The sequence below is a fragment of the Amblyraja radiata genome, chromosome 21 (assembly GCF_010909765.2).
Source record: "Amblyraja radiata isolate CabotCenter1 chromosome 21, sAmbRad1.1.pri, whole genome shotgun sequence".
Taxonomy (NCBI): Eukaryota; Metazoa; Chordata; class Chondrichthyes; order Rajiformes; family Rajidae; genus Amblyraja; species Amblyraja radiata.
The window spans coordinates 32,884,697-32,905,556 of NC_045976.1; the positions used below are offsets into that span (position 1 = coordinate 32,884,697).

The 20,860-nt window shown below is 42.2% G+C and overlaps 1 protein-coding gene across 1 annotated transcript in view; it reads right to left on the minus strand.

Moving 5' to 3' along the window:
* Positions 1-20,860, minus strand: part of impdh1 (inosine monophosphate dehydrogenase 1) — a 33,827-nt gene that overhangs the window by 5,432 nt on the left and 7,535 nt on the right. The window contains exons 2-12 of the mRNA XM_033040001.1: positions 16,537-16,585; positions 15,647-15,748; positions 13,488-13,562; positions 13,161-13,367; positions 12,241-12,328; positions 11,379-11,578; positions 10,959-11,049; positions 7,251-7,346; positions 3,442-3,585; positions 1,112-1,256; positions 475-618 (exon numbers count right to left, since the gene is read on the minus strand). Coding sequence (XP_032895892.1) covers positions 475-618; positions 1,112-1,256; positions 3,442-3,585; positions 7,251-7,346; positions 10,959-11,049; positions 11,379-11,578; positions 12,241-12,328; positions 13,161-13,367; positions 13,488-13,562; positions 15,647-15,748; positions 16,537-16,585 — 1,341 coding nt within the window. The remainder of the gene's footprint in view (positions 1-474; positions 619-1,111; positions 1,257-3,441; positions 3,586-7,250; positions 7,347-10,958; positions 11,050-11,378; positions 11,579-12,240; positions 12,329-13,160; positions 13,368-13,487; positions 13,563-15,646; positions 15,749-16,536; positions 16,586-20,860) is intronic.

Below are 20,860 nucleotides of genomic sequence, written 5' to 3' on the forward strand. Positions count from 1 at the left end.
ATAGGGCAAATAGATTATGAAGAGTTGGTGGGTGATATGAGATTAGGAGGTATTGAAGGTGTTTTGTCCAAATTTTCAGAACAGAATCATCTGAAGCAGGAGTGTTGTGAAAACCTAATTTTCTTCCCCACAGTCCCAGTCAACTGCCCCACTATATTAAACTTAATCACCATTAAATGGAAGATGTCTGTTTGGAAGACCAACTTGCCCATCAAGCCAGCCCACACTCATGCTGGTTTGTAATATCATAAGAAAACCTTTCCATCATCTTCTGCAGTCAAGCAAGCTTGCAAAAGATTCAAATTATCAGAGAAAATCTAGGAAAACTGGGGGGCTTTACCTAGGGCCTTAAAATTACTAATTCTCATTAGTTTTTTCCCCCCAATTTGAATCAATTGTTTCTTTCTATTTTAACGGTGAAACAATGATGAATATGCTAAAGGTAAGGAGAAAACACAGGTAAGGAGAACTCACCGAAGGATAGAGAGGCTCTTGGCTCCAATATCCTGGCATCCATGTTGTATTCCTGCAATCAAGTACGGTGCAAACTTGTGGATTGATCCTTTGTCCTGAATTGATCCCGAAACTCCTTGGGCCACCTTCACCTTATCACCTTCACTACACACAAGAAGACAGAATCAGTATTAAGGACAAGTATGGGATTGAAAGGAGACAAAATTTCTCCAGCCTTCTATGACCAGCCTCTGCTGAATAAGGGCTCTGCAAGGATGTAACACTATTTTCCGCAGTAACTCAGGGGTAAAAAAAAACGAACGTGACATCAGATTTAACTTAATGTTTCTTTAACGATCACAAGGCAGGTAATTCTTTCAAAACATCATACACTCTAAGGGTGAGGGGACCTGGCAGATATGGGGTGATCTAACTTACCTAGGTACATATCTGTCAGATGTGAGGGTTTTGTCGCCAAAGATTATGGTGTTTTTTTTAATTGAATCACACTTAACAATTAAGTTAAAATAAATCAGTACAGATACAGACTGCAGCTACTTTCAGAGAGGATGGGACTTGGGAATCAACCTGACCTCAGCAGACAAAGATATCACCCTGCCACAGCCTCCTGGTCCATGACAGTTGGTCCCAAACTTACCTGAAGTATCGTTTCTGACTGTTTGTGCTTTTCTCCATTGCGTCCAGTGACCCCATGCCACGATATTTCTTCAACCTCACTCCATCAGAGAAAAAATACTCGCCTGGGGCCTCCGTGGTAGCTGCCAGCAATGAACCCATCATCACTGAGAGGGAAGGGTGAGAGAGAAGGGTTGGAGAATGTGAAAGAAAGGAGGAGTGGAATATAAAGAAAAGTAAAGAAAGAGCCGACATTAACTTATTGAGGCATTGAGCTTTCCCTGGTGAGTTAAGTTCTACCTATATCCCACCTTAACTGCAATGAATGTGAAAAGCAATGATACAGGACGTTAAATACAGAAAATGGGAAAAGAAAAGGCCATTTTACTCCTCGAATCAAATGTACTTAAGACTTATCTCCACATTGCTATCAGTTCTGCACATCCCTTTTACATCTTTGGGTAAAATTATCAAACACAAATTTGAAATTACCATTTGACCTAGCAACTGCAAATCAGGATTTCAAAATTAAATACTCAAGCATCCCAGAGCAGAAATGAGTTAGCAAGTAAATCATTTACACAATCTGCCAAATCCGGAAGATAGATCTTGTATGTGATAAATGATGTAAAGTTGTATCAACACTGCAGGGTCACCTGGTGTATAAACCACTGACCTTTCACCTCTAGTTTTCTTAGACCTATCCCTGAAGCTCCTTCCTCCCTCTTCAACAGATGGCCAAAATGATTGACACCATCCGTTTGTGCACTCTTGGTTCTTATCTCTCTACTTTCAGCCTGTCAAGCTGAGCGTGCCCCAATGCTTCCCCATCGCTGTGGTACTGAACTTGCATCATAACTAGTTTCTTTCAAAGCTCATTGTGTCCTAGAGATGACTCCTCGTCCCTAGATACCATTTCCTAAACAGCGTACCATCTTCCTAGCTCAAACTTAACTGATACGGTTAACTATTTCCTTTATTCAAATATCATGCCTCCTTTAAATACACCAATTTCTGCCCCTGAAAACTCAGACCATAGCCCTTATTAGCTCATTTCCAAACATATTTTCCTCTTGGAAGGCCTTGGAAGCATTCCTACAAATATCTAGGGAATGGTGTTTAGATTTAGAGAATTGAATCACAGGCTAGCCAAACAATTATTTGACAATATCTTTAAGGTATAATCCAGTATAACTATGTGCCAGAAATATCCATCATACTCCTTGTCTGAGCAGCAGAATATATCCACCAGAGATGGCAGATAAAGACGAAGGAGTGACTAGCTCTAAACCCCATGCAGTCTAATGGCATCAGGTCAAACCAGGAAAGGGAAACCTTCCTGATTATCACTTATCTCTCAGATGATGAGACAGTGCTTCTCCATGTTGAACAATACTTGAAAGAAGGACAGAACATGGCAATGGCACGGTTGGTACTTTGGGAGGGGACTTCAATGTTCATCACCTAGCATGGGCCAAATGCTGCTGACATATCATCCAGACTGGGTCTGTGGCAAGTGGAGAGTGAACCAACACAAGGTATAAGTCAACTTAATCGAGGTTTCATCCATCCACCTCTGGCAGATGTTTAGTTTGGATACAAGTATGGATACAAGTACTTGATAAAGTGACCACTGCACAGTCGTTGTGGTCCCATCTTAACGTTAAGAAAACCCTCCATTTTATCGAGTGGTGCACCATTGACCAACCACACATCTGGCTGCTCAAAACTGGGCATCCACGATGAGCAATGCCATCCAGGAAAAGCAATTTGGTTGATGCTCTTGCAAATTTTTCCAAAACATAATTTCCAGTCATTGGTATACACTGTATACCATCTACAAAATGTGCTGAATTGCTCACTTACACAACTCACACAACACCTACATCACCTAGACAAGGACTTCACGGATTTGAAAACCATCAGTTGCATGCTACCCCCATCGTCTCCATTTGGAAGTACATCACTTTACTACCATTGTTGGATGCAAACCTTGAAACTCCCTCCCAATAATGTGAGAGCCCTTTCAGAGCAACCACTTTTTCAAGGGCATTAAGGGAAAGGCAATAAATAGCAACCTTGTAAGCAACACCTCCTTGGTGAAAACAGTACAAAGTACTTGTTTAGTACACAAGTACTGGAGTTTCTAACTCGTTTAGTACCTCACCTACACCCCGACTCAAAGCTAAAAAGCCCTCCTTTATCCTTGAGCAGTACTACCTTCTCCCTGGTTACCCTCGTTTTTAATATAGGCATACAAAGCCTTGTGAAATTTAAACATTGAAAAATGTCCTTTTTAAAAAAATTGCATGCCTTGACAAAGCATGGGCAAATTGAATAATGAGCAGATACCTGTTGAAGCTCCTAAGGCCAGAGCCTTCACCACATGCCCGACTGTCTGGATTCCACCATCTGCAATGACTGGGACACCAAACCGACGAGCATATTCAGCCACTTTGTACACTGCAGTACCCTGAGGTCTTCCACAAGCCATAACTGCAATGGAAACAAATCATGCTTATTAGATCAGACTCTAGCCCTATTGGATCACACATGACCTGAACAGAAACCTGAGCTGAATCATTGCTGGCCTCCTAGATCAACTGCAACTCAAGTAATGCCTATTGCACTAGGACAAGCGGAGAGAGAAAGCTCCTGCCTCTACTGCCTGACCCCACCTAAAAGAATCACCATTTCATCAGCAGGATAATGGAAGAGAGTTAACCAAGCTGAACTGCCACCCAGGGATTGGTGTGGCCCTGGGATTGGTGATACTTTACATAAATGCAAGATGATGTTAAACAATCACAAGCTTGACGCTATCTGGAGCAAAGAGCAACAGTCCCTTGTTGTACACTCCTGACATGGGGCTCAATTCCCAACATCATCTCCGGCTACATTGTGTATAATTTACATCATGTAACAGAAGCTAAAAATAGAGGAATCGGCCTTTCAAGCCAGTCTCCCAATTCAATCTGATCATGGCTGACCCTATATCACAAAAGCTTATCCCTGTCCCTTCCCCATATTTTTTGCCTGGATATTTTTAAGGAGGTTAATAAATATCTATTATTTATCTCCTTAAATATATGTACTTTGAGATCACTTCAGAAGTTCTCCCTTCTCATGTGATCATTATCTCAAAGAAGGATATAGGCAGGTTGGACTCTAGGACATCTTGATCGGCATTACTGTGCTTGGTGGAGATCAATAATTCCAGCCATAAGACATCACTGCAGGAGCTCCTTGAGACATGACTAGGCCCAAACAATTGTTTCATCAAAGATGTTCTTCCATAATAAGATCTATGGGGATGTTCTCAGTTGATTGTGCAATGACCAATTCGATTTGAAATCCTTAACAAATGAGGCAGCTAATGCCTGTAGGCAATATTTCAACAATTCCACAAAGAGTCATTTCAACATTCCTAAACAGTTTGGCAGATTTTTTATGAATTTAAGAATATCAAAGAACATGGAGTAAATAATGGAATTAATAATGGGAATTTGAATATCCACAGTTATAATACAAAATATTCAAATAACAAAATATCCGTATACGCAGACGGTGCACTATTGTACATCACAAAACCCCAAATTAGTAAACCAAATATATTAAACCTAATTGATGATTTTGGATCTTTCTCAGGCTACAGAATAAATTGGAATAAAAGTGAAATTATGTCAATAAAACCGAAAGACTCAACACACCTCTTAAAATTCCCTTTTAAAATAGCTCCAGAAAAATTTAAATATTTGGGAATTGAAATCACTAGAAAATATCAAGCTATGTTTAATGCAAATTATGTTCCCCTACTTAAGAAATTAAATACTTTAATCAAATTCTGGAAAACGCTTCCGATGTCTTTAATAGGTCGAATAAATGTTATAAAAATGATCTTTTTAACCACAAATTCTATACCTATTCCAATCAATTCCTATATACCTACCAAAAAAGTTTTTTAAAAAACTGGACTCAGACATTACAAATTTTATATGGGACTATAAATCCCACAGAATACAAAGAACACACTTGAGCAAACCCAAAGTATTGGGCGGTTTAGCACTCCCTAACTTTATGTGCTATTATTGGGCAGTAAATATCAAAAATATGATTCACCTGCTGGACAATTCTGCCCAACAGGTGGATTGGATTGTATTGGAGAGAGAGGACTGCTCCCCTTCCAATATTGGAGCGATCCTCCTCTCACCAATGAACCTGAATAACACAAAATACAATAAAAATACAATTATACATAGTACAATTCGAACTTGGAAACAAATAAAATATAATCTAAAATTAAGAAATGTATCTCTTTTATCTCCAATAGTTAATAACCCGTCGTTTAAACCCTCTATTATAGACAAATCATTCACACAATGGGAAAGAATAGGAATTAAAACGCTCGGAGACTTGTATGAAACTGGAAAATTATTATCATTCCAACATTTACAATTAAAATATAATTTGAGAAATAATCACTATTTTAAATATTTTCAAGTATGTGATTATCTGAAAAAATATACACAAGATTATTATAATATGCCACCAGATTTGCTGGACGAAGCAATGAAGACAAAGGCCGAATCAGCAAATTTAATATCATAGGTACACAAAAATGCTGGAGAAACTCAGCGGGTGCAGCAGCATCTATGGAGCGAAGGAAATAGGCGACGTTTCGGGCCAAAACCCTTCTTCAGACTGGTGGGATAAACTGAGAGGTGGGATAAACATCAGTCTGAAGAAGGGTTTCGGCCCGAAATGTCGCCTATTTCCTTCGCTCCATAGATGCTGCTGCACCAGCTGAGTTTCTCCAGCATTTTTGTGTACCTTCGATCTTCCAGCATCTGCAGTTTCTTCTTGAACAATTTAATATCATACTTGTATAACATCATTCTAAATATAGAAATTCCATCAACCGACGGTATTAGAAGAGACTGGGAACAAGAACTAGCTATAAAAATTTCAAAAGAGAGGTGGGATAAACATTTACTATATGTGCATAAATGCTCAATTAACGTAAGACACATTCTGATTCAATTTAAAATCTTACATAGATTATACTATTCAAAAAACAAAATAAATAAACTTTTTCCTAACGTCTCACCTATTTGTGATAAATGCCGATCTCAAGAAGCTACTATAGCACACTCATTTGTTTTTTGTATAAAAATTCTAGACTGAAATTTTTGAAATCTTCACAAAATTATTTAAAATAAAACTGATACCAAAAGCAGAATGGATTATCTTTGGAACAATGGAAGGTAACCCTGAACTAAATGTATTTCAAAGGAATTTATATAATTATGGGTTAATAACGGGAAAAAAGCTTATGCTTAAATTCTGGATAAAACGCTCCTATTCCAACAATAAATATGTGGATCTGAAATATGTTTGAAACATTACACCTGGAAGATATGAGACTCCTCCTTGCAGGCAAATCAGACCACTTCCAAAAGACGTGGTCTGCATTTATCGACTTACTACAAGTATAAGGTGCAACAATACTTTAAAAAATAAATGGTATCAGGTTCTGGTAAGGGGGGGTGAAAAATATGAAGTTGGTATATCCCTTTTTGCGCGGTATTTATAATAGAGCTTGTGTTTCTTTTTCTTTTTTTCTTTTCTATGGCCTATTTCTTAACTTTCTTCTCTAATTCTTTGTTTAATGGGTTTTTCTTTTTGATCACTCTTTTACACTAACACGACTCTATCTATCTCTCTTTGTTTCTTTACTTTCTTTATTTCTATCTTTCCTTAAAGCTTAAAAAATGAAGGGGTACAATAAATGTAATAAGATATAAGTGACGTACTACTGTAACTTACTGTACTTCTAATAAAAAAAAATATATAATGGTAATTGTTGCAGAATAGCCACAATCTCACATGATCGTGGAGCAGGCTGAATTTCCACCTCCTCCCCATTAATCAACTATCACCAGTTTTTTCTTCCACATTAGGAATTTTAAATTATGTCTGGCTGTTTGCTGTGGTAGAAACCAGTGGGAACCGAACCTTCAAGCACAGGACAACCCTTGTATCCGGTACGTGCACATTAATTTATTTAATCCTGGATTGTGTTTGGATTCCTATTTAAGATGAAGGCGGATCTGTTTGGTTATCCTAGCCAATGTACCTGTACAGAACTTCCCCAGACATACCTTCCTGAGTGATGCAGATTGAACCACACCCCATGCCCACCCGTAGAGCGTCCACACCTGCGTCAATCAGGTTTTTGGCTTGTGCTGCAGTTACCACTGTAAAGACAGAAAGAAGCAATGCGGTCAACAGCAAAGGAAACATCGGTTCTCCCAAAGGCCTACGATCCTCATCAGTAATCCTCATCAGTGGCATCATAATAGAGGGGAGATCAGGGAAAAGGAGAGTGAAAATCTGGGGTGGGGAGAAACTAAAAGAGAAAGCATCTTAGATAGCAAAGATTAGTGGGAAGCCAGAGATTTTAAAGAACAGAGGGTAACTAAAAAGACGATACAGGGAGAAAAGATGAAATACGAAGGTAAGCTGGCCAATAATACAAAAGGATAGCAAGAGTTTCTTCAGTTATATAAAGAGCAAGAGAGATAACGGGGGAAATGGCAGAGGAGTTGAATAACTTTTTTTGCATTAGTCTTCACAGTGAAAGACACCAGCAACGTACCTGAAATTCAAGAGAGTCAGGGGGTGGAAGTTAGTGGTGGCTATTACCACGAAGGTGCTTGGGAAGCTGAAACGGCTGAAGGTGGATAAGTCACCTGGGCCGGATGGTCTGCACCAATAGGGTTCTGAAAGAGGAAGCTTTAGAGATTGTGGAGGTATTGGTAGTGATATTTCAGGAATCACTAGTCAGGAGTTGTCCCAGATGATTGGGAAATTGCCAATATTACCCCGCTGCACAAAAAGTGAGCAAGGCAGAATAGTGGGAACTATAGGCCAGTTAGTCTGACTTCAGCGGTTGATAAGATTTTAGTCATAGAAACATAGAAAATAGGTGCAGGAGCAGGCCATTTGGCCCTTCAAACCAGCACCACCATTCATTGTTATAATGGCTGATCATCCACAATCAGTAACCCGTGCCTGCCTTCTCCTCATATCCCTTGATTCCACTAGCCACTAAATCTCTATCTCTTTTAAATTCATCCAGTGAATTGGCCTCTGCTGCCTTCTGTGGCAGAGAATTCCACAAATTCACAACTCTCTGGGTGAAAAAGTTTTTTCTCATCGCAGTTGGTTTTTCTCATCTCAATGGCCTCCCCTTTATTCTTAGACTGTGGCCCCTGGTTCTGGACTCGCCCAACATTGGGAACATTTTTCTTGCATCTAGCTTGTCCAGTCATTTTATATGTTTCTATAAGATCCCCTCTCATCCATCCAAATTCTAGTGAATACAAGCCCAGTCTTTGCAATCTTTCCTCATCTGACAGTCCCGCCATCCCAGGGATTAACCTTGTGAACCTACGCTACACTGCCTCAATAGCAAGGGTGTCCTTCCTCAAATTAGGAGACCAAAACTGCACACAATACTCCAGATGTGGTCTCACCAGGGCCCTGTACAACTGCAGAAGGACCTCTTTATTCCTATACTCAAATCCTCTTGTTATGAAGGCCAACATATCTTCCATTATAAAGGATGAGGTTATGTTGTACTTAGAAGTTTGCTAAAATAGGCCAAAATCAGCATGGCTTAGTGAAGTGGATATCTTGCTTGACAAATTTGCTGGAATTCTTTGAAGAAGTAAATAGCAGGACAGACAAAGGAGATCAGTAGATGTGGTTTACTTAGATTTTCAGAAGGCCTTTGATAAGGTACCACACATTAGGCTGCTTAGGAAGATGTGAGCTCACGGTATCAAAGGGCAGATGCTAGCATGGATAGCAGGTTGGCTGGATGGCAGAAGACAAAGAGTGGCAATAAAAGTTTTTTTTTTCTGGTTGGCTGCCAGTGACTAGTGGAATTCCACAACGGTCGGTGGTGGGGCCGCTATTTTTCACGTTATATATTAATGATTTGGACGAGGGGATTGAAGGCTTTGTGGCAAAAATTGTATGATATAAAAATAGGTGGATGAGCAGCTAGAGTAGAGAAAGCAAGAACTCTACAAAAGGACTTGGACAGGGTTGGGAGAGTGGGCAGAGAAGTGGCAGATGGAATATTGTGTAGCAAAGTGGAGTCATGCATTTTGGTAGTAGGAATAAAGTTCGTAGACTATTTTCTAAATGGGATGAGAATCCAGAAATTGGTGCAAAGGGACTTGGGAGTGCTGGTGCAGCTCATCTGCAAGTTGAATCAGTAGTAAAGGAAGCAAACTCAATGCTAGCATTTATTTCAAGAGGGCTTGTGTACAAAAACAGGGATGTAATGTTGAGGCACTATAAGGTGCTAGGAAGGCCACATTTGAAATATTGTGAGCAATTTTGGGCACCATATCTGTAGAAGGTTGTGCTGGCTCTGGAGAGGGTCCGGAGGAGGTTTACAAGAATGATGCCAGAAATGAGGTTAACCTATGATGAGCGTTTGTCGGCACTGGGCCTGTACTCGCTGGAGTTTAGAAGAATGAGGGGGGACCTCATTGAAACATACAGAATAGTGAAAGGCTTGGAAAGAGTGGATGTGGAGAGGATGTTTCCACTAGTGGGAGAGTATCAAACTAGAGGTCATAGCCTCAGAATTAAAGGTCGCTCTTTTAGGAAGGGGATGAGGAGACATTTCTTTAGTCAGGGGGTGGTGAATCTGTGGAATTCTTTGCCACAGAAGGTTGTGGAGGCCAAGACAATGGATATTTAAGAGATAGATGGATTCTTGATTTGTACAGAAGTTATGGGGAGGGCAGGAGAATGGGGTTAGGAGGGAGAGATAGATCAGCCATGATTGAATGGCAAAGTAGACTTGAAGGGCCAAATGGCCTAATTCTACTCCTATTACCTTCGATGGCGCTTCGATGGCAGCCTCGCCTACAGTCTGTCCTTTTCGTCTTTTTTGTTATTTTTAGTGTGTTTTAAAAGTTTGTGTTAATGTTCTCTGGTTTCTTTTATGTGGGGGGTTGGGGGAAACCTTTTTTCAATCTCTTACCTTGCCGGAGTTACGATTGTTTCTGGATCGTATCTCCGGTCGCTCTGTGGCCTAACATCATGGAGCTGGAGGCCTTGCTCGGGACTGACTTTGATGCCCATCGCGGGGCGGAGACTTACCATCGAAGCCGATTCCTTGCCTGGGATCGATGCTCCAATCACGGCCTGCGGAGTTTAACATCAAAGAGCTTGCAGCCTCGGGTAAGAGACAGACGTCGGGAAGCTCCAAAAGATGCACGACGTTTGACCAGCCCCGCAGGGGAGCTGAGATTCCCCCCCAATGCAGGAGCTTGATCGCCCCGACGAGGAGGCCCGCAGCCGGCTATGGGAGTAAGATAGTCCCGTCAACGGAAGGTTAGAGGCCCCCGACCGCTGGAGGACAAAGATGGGAGAGATTGAAATTTTTTTCGCCTTCCATCACAGTGAGGAATGTGGAGGAGTCACTGTGGTGGCTGTTCATGTTAAAATATATTTTGTGTGTTCTGGTGCTTTTTATTGGTATGACTGTATGGCAAATCAAATTCCTCGTATGTCGCAAAACATACTTGGCTAATAATGATGATTATGACTATGATATATGATTCCTTATTAATTTATGAAATTGGAGGAGAGGAGGTATCAAGTAATTTTGCTGTTGTGAAACAGAGATGAGCAAAGAAAGGCTATTTGGTCCAAAGAAACAATCTGGCCATATCCGTGCACAATCCATGCAACAAAATGTTATTCTGAATAAAGGATTAAATTGGAGTTTGACCCAATGACTTTCGAAGGTCAAAAGGGAGAAAGTGTTGATTTTCACTTACCATTCCCACCAACCACTTGCAACTCTGGATATTTCTGTTTAATGTATCGAATCATGTTTATCTGGAAAACTGAGTTTCCTTGTGAGGAATCCTGAAAGCAATAGCAAATAAAGATTACAAAACTCAGTGTGTTTAACATCGCCTCCTTCAATCTCCTTCAACAAGAGAATTTGTTTTAGTCACGAGAAAATAAAAAAGGGCTGTGGTTTTAACAGTTCATCTTAAGGAGGACATTTGCAAGAGTGCAGCACTCCGAGTGGAATGACAACAGTGGAGCTTCACCTATGACCTTTGAATTCAGAAGGCAGAGTGCAACTCAGAGTCAATGTGTAATTGTCAAGGAGTGGACATGAAAGGAGTTTGCTGACCACTTAGCTGCAGCTGACATCTCTCCACAACAAATCCCTGCTTTGTTCTTACCAACACAACAACATCCACCCCTGCCTGCATCAACAGGTCCAGTCGATATTTGTCATCTTCCCGTGTTCCGATTGCTGCGCCGCAGAGCAGCTGCTTCCTCGAGTCTTTCGACGCCAATGGATAATCTCGGTTCTTCTTCAAGTCTGTCCGTGCAATGATTGAGATCAGCTCATCCATGTCATTAACAATTGGCAACTTCCCTGAAAGAAAGGAATAAAAACTTTAAGCCACCACAGGGGCTGGTGTTCACAGCCATGGCATCAACAGCAAAAACCACGGCAGGACCCCGTCTCCCAATGCCTCCAAGAACAGGCCAGCAGCACTTCCCCTCTCTCCCTACAGCATTCACCATGGACATGCATCAATCACACTACATCCATGGACTTTCTCCCCTCCCCATGCACATAGAAGATATAAAAGATATGATAGTACAGCACAGGATCAGGCCCTTCCACCTATGTGTGTGCCAATCATGATGCAAATTAAACTAATCGCATCTGTCTGTGCTTGTCCATACCCTGTTGTTTATGTTTTATCTAAATGGTTCTTAAATGCTACTATCATATCTGCTTCAACCACCACCCCTGCCAGAATGTTCCAGGCACCCGCCATTCTATGCAGAAACAAACTTGCACATCTCCTTTAAACTTTCTCCACATATCACCCTTAAACATTCCCCCCTCTAAAGCTATGCCCTCCAGAGGGGTGATATTTGCACCCCAGGAAAGATAATCTATCCTATTTATGCTATGTTTCCCTGGAATTTTCTTCTCCCACATAAGCACCCACCCCACTCCCAAAGCCCAGAGCACTCCCACGGCCCCATCCACACCCAATAAGAAAATCATTACAGCATTGTGACCTTTCTTGCTACGTTGTAGAATGTCATTAGCCTCCTTGAGAGTTACACCAGCTGGAGCAACAACCAGGTCTTCCCGCTTTGTCATCACCTGGATACAGAAAAGGTGGCACGAGTGAGCACATAACCCTTATCGCACCTCATGCACATCCCACTCACTTTGTGTGCAATGGCACAGCTTCATGCCAGCATCAAAAAGCCTGCACTTGGCTGCTTTCGCATTCACTGCACATCCTATAATACCCTCCAGCTAATTAAGTCCTGTCCAAACAGTTACTCCTGAAATGTGTGAGGAACGGCACCTAATTTGCACACAACAAGCTTCTACAATGAGCAGTATGAAAATAACCAGATAATTGGTTTACATATTTTTAAATGAAGGTAGAATTCATGCAGTCCCGAAATAGACCCGATGGAACCGAGTCCATGGTGACCATCCAGTTTCCACTAACATTGATCCAATTTTACTCTCTTCAAATTCCTATCAACTCCCCACTCAGGTTCCACCACTCACCAAGATACCCAGAGCAAGTTACTATGTTAAAAACTAACCAAGTAACCATGTGCCATTGAGACATGGGAGAAAACAAATATGGTCACAGGGAGATCTCCACATAGACAGTACCAGAGGTCAGGATTGAACTCAGGTTACTGGAGCTGTACGGAAGCAGCTCCACTAGCTGATGAACAAGTATAGACTTCAACCACCAGGGATAATGCATTGCTTGTCTTTTATGTCCAACTGAGTGAGTAATCCGGGTCTTCATTTAACCTTACTGGAGCAGGAGACTATAATTCCGCAGTGGGAATTGAACCCACAACCATCTGACTTAAAAGACAATTGAAGCCCAGTTAATACTTTACTTTCAACATTACTGGATTGCATAATAATCCAAACTTTTCAGTCATTGCACATTTTATACCTCATTCAAAGCTGTGTCATAATCCTTCTCTGAAAGAAAGTCAATATCTCGCGAGGTGACAATTCCCATTAGCTTGCTTCCCATTTTGCCTGTTTCTGTGATTGGAATTCCAGAGAAGCCGTGCCGTGATTTGGCTTCAAAAACATCCCCGACTGTGTGGTGGAGGCTCATGACAACAGGGTCAGTGATGAAGCCCTGCTCAAACTTCTATAAGAGACGAGACAAAGATGTCATCATTTAGAGATATTTTGCCATTATTTTCAAATCTTCTAAATCGCAAGCCAGTCACAATAAAGAGAACCAAACAAACATGCAAGTGGAACCCACCTTAACCTTGCGGACTTCATTAGCTTGAAATTCTGGAGTGCAGTTGTGATGGATGAATCCAATTCCGCCCATTAACTAGAGAGACAGAATATAAAACATAATATCAAATGAATCTTGCATCAAGCAGCCCTACGATGCAGTCTGGAACCCTGTATCTCCACCTGGAAAGGAGTCGTGAACAGATTTATAAAGAAAAAACACTCTACACTTCTCTGTGAAGCACTCCATCAAACACACAAATGACAGAAAGAGCAGATGTTAGATGCACACTAAAACATTCCCCAGAATATCTCAAATATTCCTGATCCCGACATCATGCCCTGTGCAGCATTTCCATCTCTTCCTGCGCCAGCCGAGCACACGAGCCCAGGACAGATCACAGCCTACTGGTGTGAAAGAGGAATTATTCAACCATTGGATTTATTCCAAAGCCCAAAGCCAAGAGGTACGTACTTTCTCCCAATTTTCAGAGGAAGAGCTATACAACACATGAATAGTTCCTCCCGCCCATTGAATTCACTCTGTTCATCATGGTCCCACAATGTTAATGCTACACTAACACTATTTTATGCTCTCCACATTCCCAATAACTACCTTCAGATTTTACCACTCACCTATGTGCCAGGGGAAATTTGCAGTGGTCATTAATTTGCGGTAAATTCCTCTAACACCTAACTTTACAAAACTGGCATTACAAGAAACAATCGTAGAATTAATGTGAACTATCAGTGCAAGGCAGACAATTATTGAAAGGTCTCAAGCATTGGTTAGAATATACTTGGAGTGCTGTGCACAGTTTTGGTCATCATAATATATGAATAACTTCATGGCACTAGAGAGATGTAAGAAAGATACAAGAATGATATTCAAACAGGTTAAAATGTCTTAAGACTGAACAAACTGGGAAACTTTTCTCTGGATTGAGAACGATTTCAATAGACTACATGTTTTCAATTGTGCAAGAGACCAAAAGTATGAGTCACGATTGATGCACATTCATAAATCCAAAAGGGAACTCAGGAGAAACATTTCTAGCCAAAGGGTTGTTTAACCATATAACCATATAACAATTACAGCACGGAAACAGGCCATCTCGACCCTTCTAGTCCGTGCCGAACACATAATCCCCCCTAGTCCCATATACCTGCGCTCAGAACATAACCCTCCATTCCTTTCCCATCCATATAACTATCCAATTTATTTTTAAATGATAAAAACGAACCTGCCTCCACCACCTTCACTGGAAGCTCATTCCACACAGCTACCACTCTCTGAGTAAAGAAGTTCCCCCTCATGTTACCCCTAAACTTCAGTCCCTTAATTCTCAAGTCATGTCCCCTTGTTTGAATCTTCCCTACTCTCAGTGGGAAAAGCTTTTCCACGCCAACTCCGTGTATCCCTCTCATCATTTTAAAAACCTCTATCAAGTCCCCCCTTAACCTTCTGCGCTCCAAAGAATAAAGCCCTAACTTGTTCAACCTTTCTCTGTAACTTAGTTGCTGAAACCCAGGCAACATTCTAGTAAATAGTTTAACCAACTTATGGGAAGCTGGCTGAGCATATAACATAATGTGCGACTGAAATACTAGTAAGAATGAGATATAAAAGAGTATAAGGGGCTTGTCCGAAGCTGAAAGACCAGTATATTCCAGAAGATCTGTTTCTACGCAAATTCTGAGTAATTGACAGATTTGAAAGGTAATAAGGACATTTTCAGTTGGAACAGTCGCAAAGCATTCCTCGTTGTTTCTAGATCTAAAGCAGAAGTAACACACCTCTTTGTTGCTAGCTGAAAGTCCAGCAAATTCCTATGTTTGAGTCAAAGTGAAGTGACTGGATCCTCAAAGAATTGTTGTCACACAGCATCATAGGATGACCGGGTTTAAAAGACTATTTGGCACATCATACCCAAAATATCTTTGTGGTAGAGCTTCCCAATTAAGATCAGTCCCCTACTGTTTCACTGTAGCGATGGCATTTTTTTCCTTTATCCAATTTTCTTTTGAATGGGATTGACTCTGATTCCACCCGCCATTCAAGAAATGCATTCCACATCGCAATTTCTTGCATAAAAATGTTGCCTCTGGCTACATCTGGTTCTAAAGGCTAATGTAACATTCATGTAGAAAGTACTGCAATCTTGCTTTCTCGATACTCACCCCCATAGCAATTGCCATGCTGGATTCCGTCACAGTATCCATGGGAGAGGAGACAAGGGGAGTCTTCAGGGTAATTTTCTTAGTGAGAGCCGAGGTCAGGTCCTATTGGTGGGGAAAATGCTTCTGGTGAGATACAACCCATCTGAGTCAAATTAAATCAGCTTTATTTGTTTTGGAATGCATTCTAAATCCCATACACCATTGAACTAAACACCTGAGATGACCCAGTTATGGGCCAAAATTTAAATTTAGCGATTTGGGTTTTTATGCAGAGGATAACATATATTCAGACGTGAATCTAATCAAGGGGTTGGGAGTCAGGAAATGGCTTATACATAGAAAAATTACCACCCAGGAAACAAGGTACAAGTTATTGCAGAGAATTGTCGTGTTATATTTGGAAATGTCAATTTCTCCACGATATAGAAAGGACTTTCACCCTACAGGAAAAGGGTGCTCAGCTAAAGACTAAATATATCAAATCTCATACTGCAGAGGTTGAATGTGAAAATCTCCTCAACCGTATTCTCACTGCAAGATCCATGACAAACTAAACAGACTCCCTCAGTTGGTTGAATGCTGTATGTTGTAAGGTGTAAAATTAGTAACTGGATTGCCCAATAAAAGACTTCCAGACATTTTAGGAAACCATCTCCAACCAGGCAGAGATGGGGGGAGTTGTGATGGAAGGGAAATGAGACAGATTAAAAGAACTAAGAGAAGAGGAGACAGGAGGGAGCTAATACAGTGAGTGGGTACAGTGGGCCACAGAGATACCCTTTGATCTGGCACTTTAATGGTGTCCTGCAGATCTGGCGTTAGCTGGCTTAATTTATATCTCAATTCTGCTCTCTGCACCTGATTGAAAACGAAGGATTTTCTTAACTCACCACTTCATCAGCAGCGAAGTCAATGAAACCGGGAAGAATCAGGAAGTCACTGTATAGAGAATTTGGGGGGGAAAAAAACCAAGAATGAATTAAACCAGTCAGAAACCATCAGCAGTGAACATTCCTGAGAGCCTGTATAAGGAATTTTCCCCCAGTATCAACCGCCCAGTACAAACAAAGCAAGGTTTTAGGTTTTAAGAAGAGCCTTAAATGGAGCAGAGAAAAGTAACAGAAAGAGAAGTTGGGAAGAAAATCTGATTAGATAGCATGGCAGTAAAACACAAATAATGAGGGAGCTGGCAGAGATAATAGCAGTAGGGAGATTGGGAGGGGTGGGGGGAAATAGCCTGTGGGCAGATTTGAAAACAAGTTTGCACATATGAAACCAAGGACCATCTTATTCAAAACCCAAGGTAGGTCAGCTTCATGTAACAGAGAATAGTGCAGAATGTGAAGGAGCACATTCATTCTGCAAAGACACTGCAGTACCCCATCCTGTATAAAATTATACCAAGCACATGATACAATTGCCTCGAATTCAGACTATAAATTTGATCCTTCCTCTAGAACTGTCTACAATCCAAGCTAATATTGTAATTTAATAGCAAGGAAGCACTGAATTCTTCCAACTGTCATATGTTCTCTGAAATGGATGCTAAAAATTCCATGATTCTATCCAAAAGAGCAGCAAAATTATGATGGGTTCCACATTTATCCTTCAATCAGATGAATCGGTACCTCATCTAATTGCATCTTCTGGGTTACTGCTGTAGGAAGACCAGATGCACGGTTTGCTTGTACAGTCACTGGCTACAGGTTTTGTGAGGTAGAAACCAAAATTATAGATTTGAAGTATATGGTTGTTAGAAATTCTGATGCACTCAAATGGTGTGCCTGCTGGTCATTGCATCAGGGTGCTACAGTTGGTTGGATATGGGCCAGTCACTGCAACTTTTGCAGTGCCTGAACACCAGATCTTTGAGTGATAACAGAAGAGTGATGCATTATTTTATAGAATAATATCTATTGTTAAGGAAAAATTGATTGGGTGTAGAAGAGGTCTGGAAACACTCCCTCAGATCTGCCATTCAAAGAGTGCATCGCTCGCTCAAGACTGGTGTTGAAACAGTGCAGCATTCCCACAGTTCTGTGTTCAAACAGTGGAATGTCCTCTCAATTCTTCATCGAATTCCAGCCTGGATTTGGTGCTGAACTCTGAAGCAGGACAAGATCCTACTGTGCCTATAACAGGTTGGAATTCACCGTCATATGATTCAGCACACAACCCAGACACAAACAGCCCAAGGCCAAGTCCAGAGCCTAAATAAAACCTACATTTTGTTTGTAGGGTTTGTGTTTTATAAAGTCTAAAAATAACATGCTGTTCCACTTCCCGATACACTGTGAGAATTTTCTGTGGCCAAAGACAACAATCTCACAGCAGATAACACCCCATTAATAAGATCAAATCATAGCTGCCCGCTTCTGAAAAGGGTTTTCCACAAGCTTCTCAAACATTTGTGAACATTTGTGCTTACTGCTGACTGAAGCCATGCATCAGTATTCTCAACATTCATTACACAATAAATTCCAAATTGAGAGGATGACAGGACAAATAATTGTTAATGTCAAGCCTGCCATATACTGGCATCTACAGGAGACAGCCCTCTCTTAAGTGACCAAACTGAGCCTTTCAGCCCAAATGGTTAATTGTGGTATTCATGTTTCACACGTGGTTCTCATTATCTATTTCCACCCTGTCCATGCTGTACCCGCCCTAGGAGTATTTGGAAAGACAGTTAAGAGTGAAAAGATCAAGAAGAATGAGGATGATTATGTTCATCATAAGGCTGTCATTCATGATCCAAGCAAGGGTAGTATATTGTGACGTAGGTAGAAACACAACTGGATGTACTCAAAGAGATTGCTCCTGCTCTATGGAAACTGTAGGAGGAATTGATGTCAGTTAGGATAGGACTCGAAGAAATTGCTTCTTTTCTGCCTGATTACAGTTGAGTGCTGAGGGCAAAGGATCATGACGTGTGATACTACTCAGGGTCTGACAACTCAAGGAGAAAAGATGTCAAGTCATAATTTGTTAGGTTTTTTTTTAAACCTGTTAATTGTAATTAATAAGGAAGGCTCGAGGGAGAAATTTCCAACACTGTCCAGAAAAATGAATCAGCATTGCACTCAAGAGTTCAGTTCAACAGTAAAGAAGCAGAAATAATGTTTTATAAAGTACCATGTTACATTACTAAAACTTCAAGAAACTTGGGGACAAAAGGCAAAAACCCTTAACTTATAGCATGTGTTTGACACTTCTTGCCATGAAACTAAGGGGAACATTCAATTACTAAAATCAAATTAACTGAAGAATCTTCCCATACTATAAATATCTGTTCAGAGAGCAGTTGTGGGGAGGCGAGGAGGAATTAGCTTTACTCATGAAGTTCTGATGACATGGAATGATTTGTCTGAAGGATCATGGTAAAAGATTTAAATGCAACTTTCGAGAGTAAGTTGCATTTAAATGTGTCTCCTGTCTCCTGTAGACACTCTTAAATAAGACTGGCAGATACAAAGGAAACAACAGAGCAGCTGGATTAATTGGGGAACTCATTCCTGCCTTCATTTATTGCTGCATCATTCGGCTTTTAAGAGCCTAGGCTTGATGTAGCCACATCACTATTTAGGACAGGGTTTGCAAAGTGAGGGGCCTTTCTTACCCTTACTCTTTTGGAGCCCTGTAAATAAAACAGAGATTTGTTTCCACTTAAACACTCTTCACTGTGAAGGTTGTGGAACATACATAATTCACAACTGAGACTCATAATAAAATACTTCCAGCAGTAAAGCTCAGCAATAAAATCTTAAAAGGATACCAGATAAATACTTTGTCTCAACACCTTGATGATGAGGCAATTTAGGTCAGACATACCGTATTTCCCGGCAATGAAGACGCATCTTGTCGAAGACGCACCCCCCTTTTGAGTTGCTAAATGTTTTTAAAAAGGCTGGCAGGAGAGGATCAAGAGTTTGGTCTTCACCTGTCCCATAATGCGCTGTGCGGTTCAGGCCTGAGGGACGGGGACTTCCTGGCTAAGGGAGATCTGAGGTGGCGGCCGGTTCCACTGTCCGGTCCCAGCGGCTGCTCGCAGCCACCCGAGATACTGAATTGCTGGCATGATCCCCGACCCCCTCCTTCTCAACGCTCCTGCCCTCCCCGCAATTTTACCCCTGGCTGCCCAGCCAGGTTTACTACTTTGTGCAGCCCAAGCCGTGCTGACCCGGGCCAGACTCCCCACACACTGTGAAAGGAACTCTTTCCCCAACCCCCCCCCCCCCCCCCCCCCAGCTGTACTGAGGGATAGCCAAGTGACTTGGGGGGGGGGGGGGCAGGAAACAACCTGCACCCCCCCCCCCATGTTTCGAGAGGTGGGGGACAATCCCCCTCATGTTTTGTGACCTGGGCGCTACAGCCAGACTTGGTGCAAGTGAGCCGGCCTGGGACTGGCTGTAGCGCCCAGGTCAGCTCGCCTGCCCCACATTCCAAAGACGTGCAGGTTTGTAGGTTAAGTGCTTCGGTAAATTGTAAACTATCCCTAGTGTGTTGGATGGTGCTAGTGTATGGGATGATTGTTGGTCGGCGCGGACAAGATGGGCCAAAGGACCTGCATTTCCCATATCGCCTGCGTGCCCAGGTGGGCTCGCCTGCCCCGGGACTGGCTGTAACACCCAGGTCGGCTGACAGGTCTGGCTGTAGCGCCCAGGTCAGCTCGCTTGCCCCAGGTCTGGCTGCAGTTCCCAGGTCGCCTGCATGCCACGGGACTGGCTGTAGCGTCCAGGTCGGCTCGCTTGCCCCAGGTCTGGCTGCAGTTCCCAGGTCGCCTGCGTGCCACGGGACTGGCTGTAGCGTCCAGGTCGGCTCGCTTGCCCCAGGTCTGGCTGTAGTTCCCAGGTCGCCTGCATGCCACGGGACTGGCTGTAGCGTCCAGGTCAGCTCGCTTGCCCCAGGTCTGGCTGTAGTTTCCAGGTCGCTTGCATGCCACGGGACTGGCTGTAGCGTCCAGGTCAGCTCGCTTGCCCCAGGTCTGGCTGTAGTTTCCAGGTCGCTTGCATGCCACGGGACTGGCTGTAGCGTCCAGGTCGGCTCGCTTGCCCCAGGTCTGGCTGTAGTTCCCAGGTCGCCTGCATGCCACGGGACTGGCTGTAGCGTCCAGGTCGGCTCACTTGCCCTAGGTCTGGCCGTGACACCCAGGACGGCTGCGTGCCCCGGGAACGGCTGCAGTTCCAAGGTTGGCTCGCTTGCCCCAGGTCTGGC